At 50.3% G+C, this 16,425-nt stretch overlaps 4 protein-coding genes across 5 annotated transcripts in view; 2 read left to right on the forward strand and 2 right to left on the reverse strand.

Annotated features, from left to right (window-relative positions):
* LOC306696487 (actin-binding protein WASF3-like) overlaps window positions 1–356 on the reverse strand; it is a gene marked incomplete at its 5' end in the record, with an annotated part of 8,362 nt that extends 8,006 nt beyond the window's left edge. Inside the window, 2 exon segments of the mRNA XM_079160117.1 lie at window positions 12–146; window positions 224–356. Of these exon segments, the coding sequence (XP_079016243.1) occupies window positions 12–146; window positions 224–356 (268 nt within the window).
* A 4,107-nt stretch (window positions 357–4,463) lies between these two features.
* On the reverse strand, window positions 4,464–6,991 carry LOC306696492 (opsin-5-like; the record flags this gene model as incomplete). Its single annotated transcript, XM_079160124.1, has 6 exons — window positions 4,464–4,940; window positions 5,470–5,693; window positions 5,778–5,882; window positions 5,978–6,077; window positions 6,484–6,689; window positions 6,862–6,991. The coding sequence occupies 6 exons, from the start codon at window positions 6,989–6,991 to the stop codon at window positions 4,464–4,466; spliced, it is 1,242 nt and encodes a 413-aa protein (XP_079016250.1).
* A 1,131-nt stretch (window positions 6,992–8,122) lies between these two features.
* Window positions 8,123–13,023, forward strand: LOC306696486 (serum response factor-like). Of its 2 annotated transcripts, XM_079160116.1 has the most exons (7): window positions 8,123–8,276; window positions 8,752–9,513; window positions 10,488–10,656; window positions 10,768–10,884; window positions 11,437–11,610; window positions 12,059–12,138; window positions 12,392–13,023. In XM_079160116.1, the coding sequence occupies exons 2-7, from the start codon at window positions 8,878–8,880 to the stop codon at window positions 12,473–12,475; spliced, it is 1,260 nt and encodes a 419-aa protein (XP_079016242.1). In that variant the 5' UTR covers window positions 8,123–8,276; window positions 8,752–8,877; the 3' UTR covers window positions 12,476–13,023. The 2 variants fall into 2 exon arrangements, with proteins under 2 accessions (XP_079016242.1, XP_079016241.1); XM_079160115.1 differs by lacking the exons at window positions 12,059–12,138; window positions 12,392–13,023 and having other exon boundaries at window positions 10,768–11,482.
* Window positions 13,024–13,317: 294 nt separating this feature from the next.
* eif4a3 (eukaryotic translation initiation factor 4A3) lies at window positions 13,318–16,260 on the forward strand. Its single transcript, XM_079160122.1, has 12 exons — window positions 13,318–13,566; window positions 13,936–14,008; window positions 14,108–14,174; window positions 14,255–14,317; window positions 14,419–14,551; window positions 14,797–14,877; window positions 14,968–15,109; window positions 15,203–15,341; window positions 15,421–15,536; window positions 15,622–15,729; window positions 15,854–15,981; window positions 16,090–16,260. Exons 1-12 carry the CDS (start codon window positions 13,413–13,415, stop codon window positions 16,104–16,106), a joined length of 1,221 nt encoding a protein of 406 aa, XP_079016248.1. The 5' UTR covers window positions 13,318–13,412; the 3' UTR covers window positions 16,107–16,260.
* Window positions 16,261–16,425: the final 165 nt, after the last annotated feature.

The following is a 16,425-nucleotide window of genomic DNA, read 5'->3' on the forward strand; positions in this document are numbered from 1 at the left end:
TCATCATTCACCTTCCTCCACCGTGGAGTCCAGCTGTGTGACCTTCACAGCCAGCAGGTCCACTCTCTCCTGCAGGCCGTTCATCCTCAGGTAGAAGGTGTTGGCCTCAGTGAACAGCTCCGTGAAGATGTCCTCAGCATGGCGGCCTGCAGATCACAGAGCTCAGGTTACTACCCACAGGGACACTCATAGCGGCAGAGTTACATTAGTAACCACCACTCACTGAGTCCTCCCAGCTGTTTGATGACAGCAGCTAAAGTGCTGTTGGTGACGCACTCCAGCTCACTGACGACTCCGTCAGGCAGAGCACCGCGGCACAGATACCGGGGCTCTATGATCCGCTTCACCAACGGCATGGTCCACCTGGAGACACACAGAGGGGTCACAGACATGAAGATGATCTGGCAGAGAGTGACTGAGAGGCCGGGGTTTATAAAGTGGGTAGAACAGGTGAGGGGAGTTGTGACTGACAGGTAGAGTGAGGAGGGTGTGGCCCTCATGGGACCAGACGGGGAACAGGGCTCTAGAGGCTGGGGACCGGACGGGGAACAGGGCTCTAGAGGCTGGGGACCGGACGGGGAACAGGGCTCTAGAGGCTGGGGACCGGACGGGGAACAGGGCTCTAGAGGCTGGGGACCGGACGGGGAACAGGGCTCTAGAGGCTGGGGACCGGACGGGGAACAGGGCTCTAGAGGCTGGGGACCGGACGGGGAACAGGGCTCTAGAGGCTGGGGACCGGACGGGGAACAGGGCTCTAGAAGCTGGGGACCGGACGGGGAACAGGGCTCTAGAAGCTGGGGACCGGACGGGGAACAGGGCTCTAGAAGCTGGGGACCGGACGGGGAACAGGGCTCTAGAGGCTGGGGACCGGACGGGGAACAGGGCTCTAGAGGCTGGGGACCGGACGGGGAACAGGGCTCTAGAGGCTGGGGACCGGACGGGGAACAGGGCTCTAGAGGCTGGGGACCGGACGGGGAACAGGGCTCTAGAGGCTGGGGACCGGACGGGGAACAGGGCTCTAGAAGCTGGGGACCGGACGGGGAACAGGGCTCTAGAAGCTGGGGACCAGACGGGGAACAGGGCTCTAGAGGCTGGGGACCGGACGGGGAACAGGGCTCTAGAAGCTGGGGACCAGACGGGGAACAGGGCTCTAGAGGCTGGGGACCGGACGGGGAACAGGGCTCTAGAAGCTGGGGACCAGACGGGGAACAGGGCTCTAGAAGCTGGGGACCAGACGGGGAACAGGGCTCTAGAGGCTGGTGAAACATTTTGTACTACTCAATGTTTAAGTTTTTTTTCAGAACGATGAGAACGTCCACATTTTCTGTAGTCAGCACAGATCTGCTTGAAGTGACGATATCACCTGCGGTGGAAAATAGCCTCTCGCTAGGGACAGAGGTTCCAGGCACAGCCAAGTAACGGCGTGCCAGCACGGCAACATGAGGGTGGAAGTGCTCATGGGTTCTTCACTATTTCAGTGGACCAGCATTCAGGGGAATGCAGTCTGCTGCCCTGAACCAGTTCACCTCCTCCTCAGCCATTTTGGCTACAGACTTGGTGCTTGGGTCCTCCTGGGTCATGAACAGTTCTCCGAACAGCTCAGTCACTGCAGACCTTTTGATTGTTGAGGGCTCCAAGTCTACTGTCAGAGGTGGTGCCTGAGGCATGGCCTACATACTAGTATGTATATTATATAGTCTATAGTATATAGTATACTATATGTTCTCAGCAAACATCTCATCGGTTACACCTCCTGCAGATTCCTGCTCTACAACATCAGGAGGATTCTCCTCTTCCTCACTGAGGAGACGGAGCAGGTCCTCATCCAGGCTCTGGTCATCTCCCTCCTGGTCTACTGCAACTCTCTACTTGCTGGAGCTCCGGCGTCGGCCATCAGACCTCTGGAGCTCGTCCAGAAAGCTGCAGCTCGTCTGGTGTTCAATCGCCCCAAGTTCTCCCACAACCTCCCTTCACCGTGCTCTACACTGGCTCCCTGTAAGAGCTCTCATCCAGGTTCAGACTCTGGTGCTAGCCTACAGGTTCAGACTCTGGTGATAGCCTACAGGTTCAGACTCTGGTGCTAGTCTACAGGTTCAGACTCTGGTGCTAGTCTACAGGTTCAGACTCTGGTGCTAGTCTACAGGTTCAGACTCTGGTGCTAGCCTACAGGTTCAGACTCTGGTGCTAGCCTACAGGTTCAGACTCTGGTGCTAGCCTACAGGGCAGTGAAAGGAACAGCTCCTTCCTGTCTCCAGGCCATGGTCTAGCCCTACACCCCCCCGACCACTTGGCTCTGCTGCCTCGGGGCGATCGGTTCCCCGTCACTCAGAGGTCCCTGCGGCCGATGGACCCGGTCTCTGTTCTCTGTCCTGGCCCCACGATGGTGGAATGAACTCCCCACTGACGTCAGGACAGCAGAGTCGCTGCCCATCTTCCATCAGGCTGAAGACTCACCTCTTCATGAAGCTCTACCCTGAGCCTTCCTCTCAGCACTGGTTGTGTTCATGCTAGTGTGTTTCTGTACGTCTGCTCTGGTTTCTGCTCTGAGATGTTTAAAGGAGATGAACTCATGACTTCTGGTGTCATTTGCTAAATGACTATAATGTACTATAATGTACTATAATGTACTATACTGCTGTATTATATTGTACTACTGGAGGCATCGCCATGGTAACCCATCACACAGAGCTACCCACAGGACGTGGTTACTGTTGCTAGGAGACACGTGTAATCAGATTACTGTGATCACATGATGAGTTTGGTCCTCAGCTGATGAAAGGAAACCAGGTTGTTATTATTATTATGAATACATTATTATTGTATAATGATACTGATAATGTGTTCATAATTAATATTAAACTAATTATTATTATTCTATGATAATAATATAATAATAATAATAATGATATAATAATAATAATATAATAATATTAATAATAATAATATAATAATAATAATATAATAATATTAATATAATAATATTAATTATAATAATATAATAATAATATAATAATATTACACGTGGGTCTGTGTGATGTGTGACGTCACAAAACAGACTTTCTTCTTCACTGACGTGAGAAACAAAGTCGGAGAAGAATATTAAATAAAATAAAAGACGAATAATAAAGTATAATAATAATACAAAAGTAATGAGATCAAATAATTAGGAACTATAAGAAGAAAAATAAAATAAAAAAATAAGATGATAACGTAGTAAATACTGAGATAAAAATGATAAAATGATAAAATAAAATAAGATAAAACAGTGACACACACACACACACACACACACACACACACACAACACTGTTGCATTAGTCATGCAGTCATTTCAGCACCTGTGATGGAGCGGTGTGTGTGTGTGTGTGTGTGTGTGTGTGTGTGTGTGTGTGTGTGTGTGTGTGTGTGTGTGTGTGTGTGTGTGTGTGGCCTGTTCAGCTGATCAATCGATCCGCGTCCGTTTAGGGTCTGGCCGCTGGTGACGTCATCGCCGGGACCGGATTGAGTGACAGGTCTCCGATCGATAAACAGCTGATATAACTCATCGATCGACGGACGGGACTCACCGCTGAGGCGGCTCCGCTCCGGGATCCGGTTCGTCCTCTTCCTCGGGTCCTCTGGACCGGGTCTGGATGCTGAGGAGGACGATCTGACGCTCCTTCTGACGCCTCGGTCCTCGGAGCGGCTCGGCTCCTGTCGGACAACTTCGGGCCGGTTCGTGACGAACGGATCGATCCACGTGGTGAGCTCAGCGTGAGAGGAAGCTCTTATTGTGAAAGGGGACGAAGTCTTTCTGATGGAGGCTAACATGCTAACACCAACATTACGTCATATCATTATTACGTCATTATATGAAGGAGGAAGAGGAAGAGGAAGAGGAGGAGGAGGAGGAAGAGGAAGAGGAGGGGTCTGTCCACGGTGGACCGGTCTCTGCTGGAGGATCTGGTTCTGTCCACGGTGGACCGGTCTCTGCTGGAGGATCTGGGTCTGTCCACGGTGGACCGGTCTCTGCTGGAGGATCTGGTTCTGTCCACGGTGGACCGGTCTCTGCTGGAGGATCTGGTTCTGTCCACGGTGGACCGGTCTCTGATGGAGGATCTGGGTCTGTCCACGGTGGACCGGTCTCTGCTGGAGGATCTGGTTCTGTCCACGGTGGACCGGTCTCTGATGGAGGATCTGGGTCTGTCCACGGTGGACCGGTCTCTGCTGGAGTCTGAGCTGAAGGAGTTTCTGGTGAACCTGCATGATTTCATCTGGTTTCACCAGAATCCGACCCGGTGTCACCGATTTATTATTATTCATCTTAAATACAAACATGTTCACGTGGTTACACCTCAATTCAACAAGTCTAACGATCAGACTTTCAGTCTTCAATCAGTTAAACAATCAATCTAATCTGTCAACAGAGTCATACATATATATATATACACATATACGTATATATTCATATAAACACGCCTCCATCAGAGTCTGTCACATTCAAACTCGGGGCCGGTCTCAGAGGGGCGGGGCATGTCGATGTGAAACACTTCCTTGTTGACGGGCGGCGGCGTGCAGGGCGGGCTCCTTACGCCGCGGTCTGGTCTGCGGTCTGGTCCGTGGGTCATCGGGTGAGGCAGGTACCCGGGCGAGTACTTCTTCTCCGTCCGGTTCAGGGGGACTCGGAGGCGCCCGTGGGCGTCGGCCTTGGGCTTGAACCGCTTCAGCTTGACGTCGTCTCTGGCGTCCCGGGTGCAGGGCAGCAGGACGGCCACGTCTTTACGGAACTTGGAGCTGAGTCCGAAGTAGATGAGAGGGTTGTAGAAACTGGCGGACTTGGCGAAGAGGCGGGTGAAGATGCTGGTGAGGTTGGGCACGTGGAACCCCCAGGCGGACCACATGGACACCACGGCGTACGGAGACCACGCCAGGATGAAGGCCGTGCAGATCACTATGGAAACCTGGAGGAACAAATAACAAAGATCCGTGTCAGGGACCAGAAGTCCAGAGTCTGGGTTTCGTAGCGTGTAGCTTAGCCTAAATTATATCCAATACATCAATGCTGATCAGTGATCTGTGACTGTTAGCCTCATGTGTGGGAAACATCATCAATGTCAAGACTCAGACTCATGAGGACTCGGACTCATGAAGACTCGGACTCATGAAGACTCGGACTCATGAAGACTCTGACTTACGAGGACTCAGACTTATGAAGACTCTGACTTACGAGGACTCAGACTCACAAGGACTCAGACTCATGAGGACTCAGACTCATGAGACTCAGACTCACGAGGACTCAGACTTATGAAGACTCGGACTCACGAGGACTCAGACTCACAAGGACTCAGACTCATGAAGCTCAGACTCACAAGGATTCAGAATCACAAGGACTCAGACTCATGAGGACTCAGACTCATGAGGACTCAACATAGTGACGTCTCAGACTCATGAGGACTCAGACTCATGAGACTCAGACTCATAAGGACTCACGATGGTGACGTCCCTCTCGATCCTCCTCTGGCGGTCGCTCAGATCTCCCTCCGCTGACAGAGCGTTGCCCCTCTTCACCGTGTTGATAATGGACACGTAGCAGAAGAGCATGACGAGCACCGGGACGAAGAAGCAGAAGATGAAGATAGAGATGATGTAGGACCTGTAGGCGCTGGAGTAGTTGGCCTTGGCCCAGTCGATCTCACAGGTTCCATACCCACGATCTGTCGGGGGGGCACAGAGGGGTCAGGGGGTCAGAGGTCAGAGGTCAGAGGTAAGAGGGTTGAGTTGGATCAGGATCTTTGTACCTTTGTAGCTCCCCCAGCCGAGCAGCGGCGCTCCAGACCAGAATCCAGCTGTGATCCAGATGAGCAGCAGACTGACGGACACGCTGGTCCTGTTGATGTGACGCGCTGTAACGCAACAAACACACATTCTCTGGTTCACAAAGACAATCTTCTTCCGGCTTTAACAAACTTAAAACTAAGATCAAAGCTGGACTCTGAACCTCTGTTGGGGTGACAGCCTTTGATGTAGCGAGTGATGCTGATCACCGTCAGTGTGTTGATGCTGCTCAGACCAAACACCAGCGTGAAGAAACCGTCCACCTGGAGGAGAACACAGGATGGGTGAGTCTGACGTGAGTCTCAGGTGAGTCTGAGGTGAGTCTCAGGTGAGTCTGAGGTGAGTCTGAGGTGAGTCTCAGGTGAGTCTGAGGTGAGTCTCAGGTGAGTCTGAGGTGAGTCTCAGGTGAGTCTGAGGTGAGTCTCAGGTGAGTCTCAGGTGAGTCTGAGGTGAGTCTCAGGTGAGTCTTAATTGAGTCTCAGGTGAGTCTCAGGTGAGTCTCAGGTGAGTCTCAGGTGAGTCTGAGGTGAGTCTCAGGTGAGTCTCAGGTGAGTCTGAGGTGAGTCTCAGGTGAGACTGAGGTGAGTCTCAGGTGAGTCTCAGGTGAGTCTTAATTGAGTCTCAGGTGAGTCTGAGGTGAGTCTTAGTTGAGTCTCAGGTATCTGGTACCTGGCAGGTCCAGATGGAGGAGATGAGGTAGTCGCTGCCCTGGAAGACATTGAAGATCTCGATGATGCCTCTGGAGTATCCGAACACGGAGATGCTGGCGTCGGAGATGGCGAGGTTAAAGGTCAGGTAGTCTGTGGGCTGCAGAGTGTTTCTCTGTCTGTAGAGAACGAAGAGGACGATGGTGTTTCCAAACCAGGACAACCAACCTGAAGACACCACAGAGACACACGGTGAGGACACACACACACTCTCACTCACACATACACACACACACCTACACACACACACACCTACACACACATACACCTACACACACACACACCTACACACACATACACACACACGTGTGTATGTATATGTATGTGTGTATATACAGACCCAGCAGCAGCAGGTACACCCCTATGATGGTCTCTCCCTGGTCAGACAGAGGGGGGTCCCGCCCCCCCCCCTGCAGCAGGCTGTTGTTCCTCCAGTGGGCGGAGCCTCCGTCTGCAGAGCTGAAGGACATGTTGCTGCTGAGAGGCCGAGCAGCTCTGTGAGCAACAACAGGAAGTCTCTCTGATAATCTCAGGTAAATATAGACCAGAGCTTAGCAGCAGGTGGACCGGATCCAGACCAGAGGAGGGACCAGGTCTGAGGTCTGAGGTCAGAGCGGTGGAAACACAACAGCTCTCTGATTGGCTGATTAATCTGTGATGTCATCAACACTGTCTGATTCAAGTACCACAATGAAGTACAAGTAGGAGGAGGAGGCAAGGAAACACGAGAACACTAGGTCACACATGGACAGTTAGGGAGTGAGGGAGGAGGAGGCAAGGAAACACGAGAACACTAGGACACACATGGACAGTTAGGGAGTGAGGGAGGAGGAGGCAAGGAAACACGAGAACACTAGGACACACATGGACAGTTAGGGAGTGAGGGAGGAGGAGGCAAGGAAACACGAGAACACTGGGACACACATGGACAGTTAGGGAGTGAGGGAGGAGGAGGCAAGGAAACACGAGAACACCAGGACACACATGGAGAACTCTGTCAGCCATATCAGGCAGAGTGAACATCTTCTCCGTAGTCGTCCTCAGTCTCATCTGCTGAACTTGGTCCTGAGGCATCAACATGTAACAGAGACGTCACCACAGCTATAACAAGGTCCATAGAGGCCTCTCAATACATACACATGTTCTATTATATTATATTTATATAGATACAGATATATCTATCTATATATATAACATGTGACATCACAACCTGCCTTGTTGTTTGTAAATGTTGTAGTTCAATAAAGATTCTTTACATTGTGTTTGTAGTTTGTCTCAGTCTGTAGTTCTTTGACCATATAAGGAGCGGCAGCGACGTAACAGGAAACGTGCTTCTTTATTTGGACGGAAAGTAGTTCCCCTGCGTGTCCTTATGAACGTGTTGCCTTTTTGGTATCACTGCGCACTACCTCCGGAACGTCACAGCTCTTCTATAACACGTCATGATTAAAACGTTCAGGGGACGTTCTGATGACGTTTCTGATGACGTAACCTGTGTGATACTTTTTTTTAGAGCAGGAGAGAGAATATAGTGCGTACTGTATGGAGAACTACATTCCACAGCGGAGGGATATCAGCAGGCGCTGCTCGTGTGTCAGAGGTCCGGCCCTCACTAATCACTGTAGTAAAAACACTACTTTGTAACTTTGAGCACCGATTCCAGTGAAACCGGATCACGTTTTACTCTGAAATATTCCCCCGCGGCTTCCTCCGGTGTCCCTCCGCTGTTCGGCCGGATCTCTTCGGTGATTTCACGTAAGTTTGATGGACAGTGAGCGCTAACTGATGCTAACCTAGTTAGCTTAGCTTAGCTAGCCGTGCAGCTCATCCGCAATGTAACGGAGTTAAACACTTTATTATTTATTATTTCCGATTTGTAATATTTGAAATTTGTTTTTGTAATTTAACGACCCTGTTGAGTTATGTGTGAATTTTTATCTTAATGAGTTATTTTTATTTAGCGTTATTTTATTTATTTATTTATTAATGTATCCGGCGGAAATGACGTTTCACCTCTTCTGAAACCTCCTGAGCTTCCGTAATCCCGTTTTCGCCTCACAGCGGTGTTTTGTGTTGTTGAAAGGGAGCGGAAGTGCAGAGGGTTATAGATATAAAGGAACATATTCAAATATATTAAGGGTTTATATACACTTAATAGATATATATGTTCTAGATACATATATATATATATATAAGTTAATATATGCGTGTGCTGTATTGTCTTCTGCAGCAAATAAATGCTGGAAAAAGCATCCTCTGAGTCGTCTCCTTCAATGCCCCCTTTATCCAAGTTACCCTTACACCGTTAGTTTAGTTCACCAGCTTCGGTCCACCGGGAGGCGGGGGGGGGGGGGGGATGGGAACTAGAACCGGAACCGAGCTCAACACGGCCGGACTGGTACTGAACACCGACACAGGATCCGACAGAGACCAGTTGGAAGACGTTACCGAGGTGTTGTACAGCGGCTCCGACCAGGACTCTGACTCCGGGGATGACGAGGACACGTGCGTGGACAGGAGAGGCGTGAAGCGGGAGAGGAGCGAGCGGGAGCTCGGACACCAGTCCACCTCCTCCGGTCACGGCGGGCTCAGCCCCGGGGCGCCGGGAGCCAAACCCGGCAAGAAAACCCGAGGACGAGTGAAGATCAAGATGGAGTTCATAGACAACAAACTGAGGCGCTACACGACGTTCAGCAAGAGGAAGACCGGCATCATGAAGAAGGCGTACGAGCTGTCCACGCTCACCGGTACGCAGGTGTTGCTGCTGGTCGCCAGTGAGACGGGTCACGTGTACACCTTCGCCACCAGGAAGCTGCAGCCGATGATCACCTCAGAGACGGGTAAGGCTCTGATCCAGACCTGCCTCAACTCTCCAGACTCTCCTCCGCGCTCCGACCCGACGTCCGACCAGAGGATGAGCGCCACGGGCTTCGAGGAGACTGACCTCACGTACCAGGTGACCGAGGCCGAGGGGGGCCCCGAGGCCGTCAAGGTAAGGTTCCTTTAGTAGACGGTGATGATGTGATATCTCCTTTAGAAGGTTCCATTAGAACGTACCAGGTGACCGGGGGGGCCCTGATTGGCCACGCCCCCATCACGTGACCCTTTCCCTGAAGATCAGATCACTAGCAGGTCAATTCAACATGAACAGCTGGTTACAGTCTGCTTCACTACGGAGGAAGCAGCTGTTAGTGGGTCAGTGAGCAGCGTGTCCAGCGGAGGAATCAGACCGACGGACAGTCTGAAGTCACGTTAGCGACACAAAACGGAGACTTTCCTTATTCATGTTTATTCTTATTATTTCTGAACACATAAACTATAAAGGAACAACACATGGAATGCTCTCCAGCAGACAGAGACTTCACCTCATGTATGGATCATAATCTAGTCCCCTTTCTGTGTACGTGTTGATATTAAAGTCAATGTGATGAGAGATAAAGACCTGCAGCGCTGCAGCCAAGTCTGACAAATACAACTTCTACAACTTTCCAGTAAACGTGTCTGTTTGAGTTCACAGAGAAGATCTTAAGTCATGATTAAACACTACGTCATCACTCTGTCGTATTTCTTTTTAACGAAACAACCAATCTACTTCCTGTTTACATCTGCACCGTCACGGCCACTGTTCGTGAAGAGTCACGTGACGTCCGTGTTCAGGCGTCGGTCTGGACGGAGATGACTTCTGAACCGACGGTGAAACGCCGTGTGGACGGAGATGGTTCTTGTCTGTTAAGCGTGTTCGTGTGGACGTAGACTCGGGACAGACAGCAGAGGGGCTGAAGAGCCACACTGCTTTAGAAGGTTCCGGTAGAACGTGCCAGACTGCGGGTTCTGTTGGAGTTTCCCGTCCAATTCAATGCAATTAGAGAGTTTGATCACAGCGGTTGATGCTGATTGGCTGCTGAGTCTCAGGTGTTTCCAGGTGTGTGCTCAGCCCCGCCCCCTCCTGTCTGTCTCTTCCTGTAGGATATGATCAAACCAGCGTTCACGTCCTCTTCGTCCTCCTCGTCCACCGTGTCCATGCAGGTGCAGACCGGCGCCCCCTTCTGGCAGCCCCCCCCCTCCTCCTCCAACGGGACGGTGCTGAAGACGTCGGCCGGGGTCATGCTACCTGGAGGCTTCACCTTGATGTCAGGTAGGTGTGGGCGGAGCTTCCTGTCACCTGCTTCTTCTGTGACATTCTCACTAGTCTCAGACCTCCCAGCAGCTCTAACCTGTCTCTGCCCCCCCCCCCACCTGTCCACAGGTGCCTCGCTGCCCCCCGGCACACACACCATCCCCCTCAGCCAGCTGCAGGGCCAGCCTCTGAGCATCCAGGTTCAGACCTCCATCAATCAGAGCAGCTCAGACATCCACTCCATAGGTAAGACCATTGGCCCCGCCTCCTCCATAGGTAAGACCATTGGCCCCGCCTCCTCCACAGGTAAGACCATAGGCCCCGCCTCCTCCACAGGTAAGACCATTGGCCCCGCCTCCTCCACAGGTAAGACCATTGGCCCCGCCTCCTCCATAGGTAAGACCATAGGCCCCGCCTCCTCCACAGGTAAGACCATTGGCCCCGCCTCCTCCATAGGTAAGACCATAGGCCCCGCCTCCTCCATAGGTAAGACCATAGGCCCCGCCTCCTCCACAGGTAAGACCATTGGCCCCGCCTCCTCCACAGGTAAGACCATTGGCCCCGCCTCCTCCACAGGTAAGACCATAGGCCCCGCCTCCTCCACAGGTAAGACCATAGGCCCCGCCTCCTCCATAGGTAAGACCATAGGCCCCGCCTCCTCCACAGGTAAGACCATAGGCCCCGCCTCCTCCACAGCAGCAGCCTCTGCTTGTGTCCCGCACTGAGCTCACGTTGGAAGGTGGTTTTAATTTGAAATGGTAATATACCTTTATTTTGAAGGTCTCTGTTTCTCTGCAGCCAGTCTTCCTGCCCCCGTGATGTCGTCCTCTTCGTCCTCTTCATCAGTGGCAGGTCACATGATGTACCCTGGCGGTCACACAGTGATGTACGCGACACCGACATCATCGCTGAGTGACGGCGGACTCACCGTCCTCAACACTTTCCCCCCGACAAGCCAGTCACATGACCCAGGTACCATTACTGTTATTATTCAATTATAGTAGTATAAACCTGAGCCAGTCCTAACTATAAACCTGAACCAGTCCTAACTATAAACCTGAGCCAGTCCTAACTATAAACCTGAGCCAGCCCTAACTATAAACCTGAACCAGCCCTAACTATAAACCTGAGCCAGCCCTAACTATAAACCTGAACCAGTCCTAACTATAAACCTGAACCAGTCCTAACTATAAACCTGAACCAGTCTTAACTATAAACCTGAACCAGTCCTAACTATAAACCTGAGCCAGCCCTAACTATAAACCTGAGCCAGTCCTAACTATAAACCTGAACCAGCCCTAACTATAAACCTGAACCAGTCCTAACTATAAACCTGAACCAGCCCTAACTATAAACCTGAGCCAGTCCTAACTATGAACCTGAACCAGTCCTAACTATGAACCTGATTCATGTCTTTCAGGTTCTCTTCCTCAGGTCTTCTTCACCTCCCTTCCTCCGGTTACCGCTCAGATCCCCGTCTCTGCAGTCCAGCTTCACCCGGTACGACCTCACTGAGTACTAATACTTCGTATGACCACCGTGCTGCTTTGTTGATGCTCCGTATGATGTCATGTGTTGTGTCATATCTGATGTGATGATGTCATCCTGCCATGTGTTGACGCTGCTCTTTGACTTGTTGTTGGTCTCACTGTGAAACAGTTTGTCAATGTGAAGAGTAGAGATACTACTGATACAGATACTTTAGATAGATACGTGTACTTTGTCATGTACTTGTCTTGTGTACTTTGTCCAGATGGTGATCAGTCAGCAGAGCAGCAGTAACCTGACGGAGTTGCAGCTCGTCCGTCTGGACGTCCACCAATCAAAGGACGACTGACTGTCACGTGACCGTCTCTCTTCCTGTTTCCTGTTCATTGGACGCTTCACACAGGAAGTGACGGAGACATCTGAGATTTCCACAATAAAGTGTCAGAGAGTATTTTGAGAAGAACAAACATTCAAACTCTTCTCAAATATTCAGCTGTTATTTAGTGATGATGTCATCGTGGAAACACTCACCTGTGTTCACGATGACATCATCTACCTGTTCTTTCTGTCACAGTATGATGTCATCATAAAACAGGAAGTTCAGTCAAAAAGCTTCACAGCATGTTGACTTCAGCTTCCTGCTGCACCAGGTTCAGGATTCAATGTGAGCAGGTTTAACATGGACCTCGTCAGACTTGCAGGACCTCGTCAGACCTGCAGGACCTCGTCAGGACCTCGTCAGACCTGCAGGACCTCGTCAGACCTGCAGGACCTTAGTTCACTCCTCAGCTGTCTGACCTCATGTTTATTTATTCATACAGCTGTGATGTCATCAGTTGAAGAAATCTATCGATCAATAATACAAATAAAATAAAGTATTTTATACACTGAGTCTGGTGAGCAGGTCTAAAATATGATGGTAGTATTCTGAATATAAGAATACTAGAATATTCTGAAATACAGAATACTAGATTACTCCAAATAAAAGAATACTCTGAATACTCTGAATATAAGAATACTAGATTACTCTAAATAAAGTAATACTAGATAACTGTACCATTTAAATAAAACCTCCAGGTGCAGAGACACTCCTGACCTCTAGGTGGCGGTGTTCTCCCTCGAACTGTTTTCCCTGAAACAGGAAGTAAAGACCGCGTCGCGTACGCTCTTACGTCATCAGCGCGACACGTGCCGCGGTCTTTTCTTCCCCGTGTATTAGCAGTTAGCAGTGCGTCTTCAGCGGAGAACGCGTTTTAACGGAATAATACAGATATCCCATCGTAAAGATGGCCGCTACCGGAGTACAGGCCAGGAAGAGGATCATGCGGGACGAGGACATGACCAAGGTGGAGTTCGAGACCAGCGAAGAGGTGGACGTCACCCCCACCTTCGACACCATGGGCCTCCGGGAGGACCTGCTCCGCGGCATCTACGCTTACGGTAGGCCGGGGATCCACTCGGGCCTCCAGGAGGAGAGGGTTAGCTCAGGATGCTAAAGCTATTATTTATCTCCGTGATGTTGCTAAAGAGTCTTAATTAAACGTAATATAAGTTAATTATACTTATAGTATCCTCTTAGTTTATCGAAGCTCCAGCTGTGTAGTGTTTACTTCAGACTGTTTTCAGGGATTTTATAATTAAACTGTTAGCTTTGGTTAGCATTAGCTTTCATGCTAAGTTTACGTCCCAAACCGGAAGTCCTGGTTTATTAGAGTTAGTATGTTTAGTGGTCTCATGTGAACCAGGTCCCTCTGCTGGTCTCTGAGTGCAGATGTTGTGACCAGAGGTTTCATGTTTTGTGTGTTTCAGGTTTCGAGAAGCCTTCAGCGATCCAGCAGAGAGCCATCAAACAGATCATCAAGGGCCGGGACGTCATCGCCCAGTAAGACCTGGACCTGTAGGGACTTGTGGGGGTCTGTAGGGACCCCTCAGTGATTAACAATGGTGTTGAGGTGTTCTCTAACGGTTGGTCTCTGTTCAGGTCTCAGTCTGGAACAGGAAAGACAGCCACCTTCTGTGTGTCTGTGCTGCAGTGTCTGGACATCCAGGTCAGGGTTCAGGTTCACGTTTGTCTTTGGGTCCATCCTGAGGATTCTGTATATATTAATGTTTATGTTTGACGCTGCAGGTGAGGGAGACCCAGGCTCTGATCCTCGCTCCGACAAGAGAGCTGGCCGGGCAGATTCAGAAGGTAGCCCCGCCCACACGGTCACACCCAGCCAATCATCTGTGAGCACCGTGCTGTCCCTGGTTTCTGATTGGCTCTCTCTCTCTCTGCGGTGTTGTGTTCAGGTGCTGCTGGCTCTGGGAGACTACATGAACGTCCAGTGTCACGCCTGCATCGGAGGGACCAACGTGGGCGAGGACATCAGGAAGCTAGACTACGGTCAACACGTGGTGTCGGGGACACCTGGACGGGTGTTTGGTGAGTCTCGCACCGAGACCTGCTGGTCTAGGACGGTTTAACTGAACGGCTTAGTCTTTCAAATCCACTGCCATAAACTGGAATGTTTACAACTTCACATGGATAAAAAAAAAGACTTTCTTAAGTCTGTGGCCTCTGTCTGGTCCCTGTCCAGCCTTAGTCTGTAGCTAGATCCCTGGTCTCTGATTGGTCAGTCTCTGATTGGTCAGCCCGATAGGAAGCTGAGGTTTGTTTGTTTTCTACAGATATGATTCGTCGCAGGAGTCTGAGGACCAGAGCCATCAAGATGCTGGTTCTGGATGAAGCTGATGAGATGCTGAACAAAGGTGAGACTGAGCATGATGTGAAGCTGTCATGATGATGTCATGATGATGTCATGATGGTGATGTCGTGGGTACCGTTGGCCCTGTGTTCAGGCTTTAAGGAGCAGATCTACGACGTGTACCGCTACCTTCCTCCGGCCACTCAGGTGGTTCTGATCAGCGCTACGCTGCCTCACGAGATCCTGGAGATGACCAACAAGTTCATGACCGACCCGATCCGCATCCTGGTGAAACGGTGAGTCAGGAGCCACTGTGAACTACAGCATGAATATATATATATATATGTGTGTGTGTGTGTATAATGTATATTTCTACTGTGTCTCCGTAGTGACGAGCTGACTCTGGAGGGCATCAAACAGTTCTTCGTTGCCGTGGAGAGAGAAGAGTGGAAGTTCGACACTCTGTGCGATCTCTACGACACGCTGACCATCACTCAGGCCGTCATCTTCTGTAACACCAAGAGGAAGGTCTGTCGCCGCAGCTCACGCCACTGCAGCAAAGCCTTCTGGGAGGTGGAGTCTTCATCTGTCCGTGTGTGTGTTTCAGGTGGACTGGCTCACGGAGAAGATGAGAGAGGCCAACTTCACGGTGTCCTCGATGCACGGAGACATGCCTCAGAAAGAGAGGGAGTCCATCATGAAGGAGTTCAGATCAGGAGCCAGGTAAGACCAGGACTAAGACCAGGACCCAGCCTAGACCAGGACCCAGGAGTGTATTGATATTCATTGATTCATTGATCTGTTTCAGTCGTGTATTGATCTCTACGGACGTCTGGGCTCGAGGTTTAGACGTTCCTCAAGTTTCTCTGATCATCAACTACGACCTGCCCAACAACAGAGAGCTGTACATCCACAGGTACGTATCACTGAGCAGAAAGTAGTCCCACAGAGAGCTCTACATCCATCACTGTGATGGGCGGGGCTTGGGCGTTGGGGGCGGGGCCTAATCCCATTGTGCTAACATGTCTGACCTCCTTCAGGATTGGTCGGTCTGGTCGTTACGGTCGTAAGGGCGTGGCCATCAACTTCGTAAAGAACGACGACATCCGGATCCTGCGTGACATCGAGCAGTATTACTCCACCCAGATCGACGAGATGCCCATGAACGGTACGACCAATCACGGCGAGCCGTGTGTTTTATGAATCGATAGCCGAATAATTAATACCCGTTAACCCCCGTTGTTACGCTAACGTGTGTTTTGTTTCTTCTCCGCAGTGGCCGATCTGATCTAAACATGGATGTCTTTTCAGAAGCCCCGCCCCTTTTACTTCCTGTATTTGTTTTTTTTATTTCTCGTTAGTTTTAGTATATTTCTTAATTTCACTGTTGAGGTGAAAACAACTGTAAGACAGATTTGTTTTTGTAAATAAAGTTGTTTTGATTTCACTCAAATGTTTGAAAGTCGTTATTTCGTAGTTTTTATTGATAAAAGTCAAACTTCTTCTCTGTATGTTATAAAAGTCATAGTATAATATCTCACTGTTGGCTGGAGAATCAAAATGTCGTGTTGTGATTTCTTAAAGTACACGTTAAATACACGTCTCGGGTTGA

Source organism: Pholis gunnellus (assembly GCF_910591455.1).
Source record: "Pholis gunnellus genome assembly, chromosome: 5".
In the NCBI taxonomy this organism is placed as follows: domain Eukaryota; kingdom Metazoa; phylum Chordata; class Actinopteri; order Perciformes; family Pholidae; genus Pholis; species Pholis gunnellus.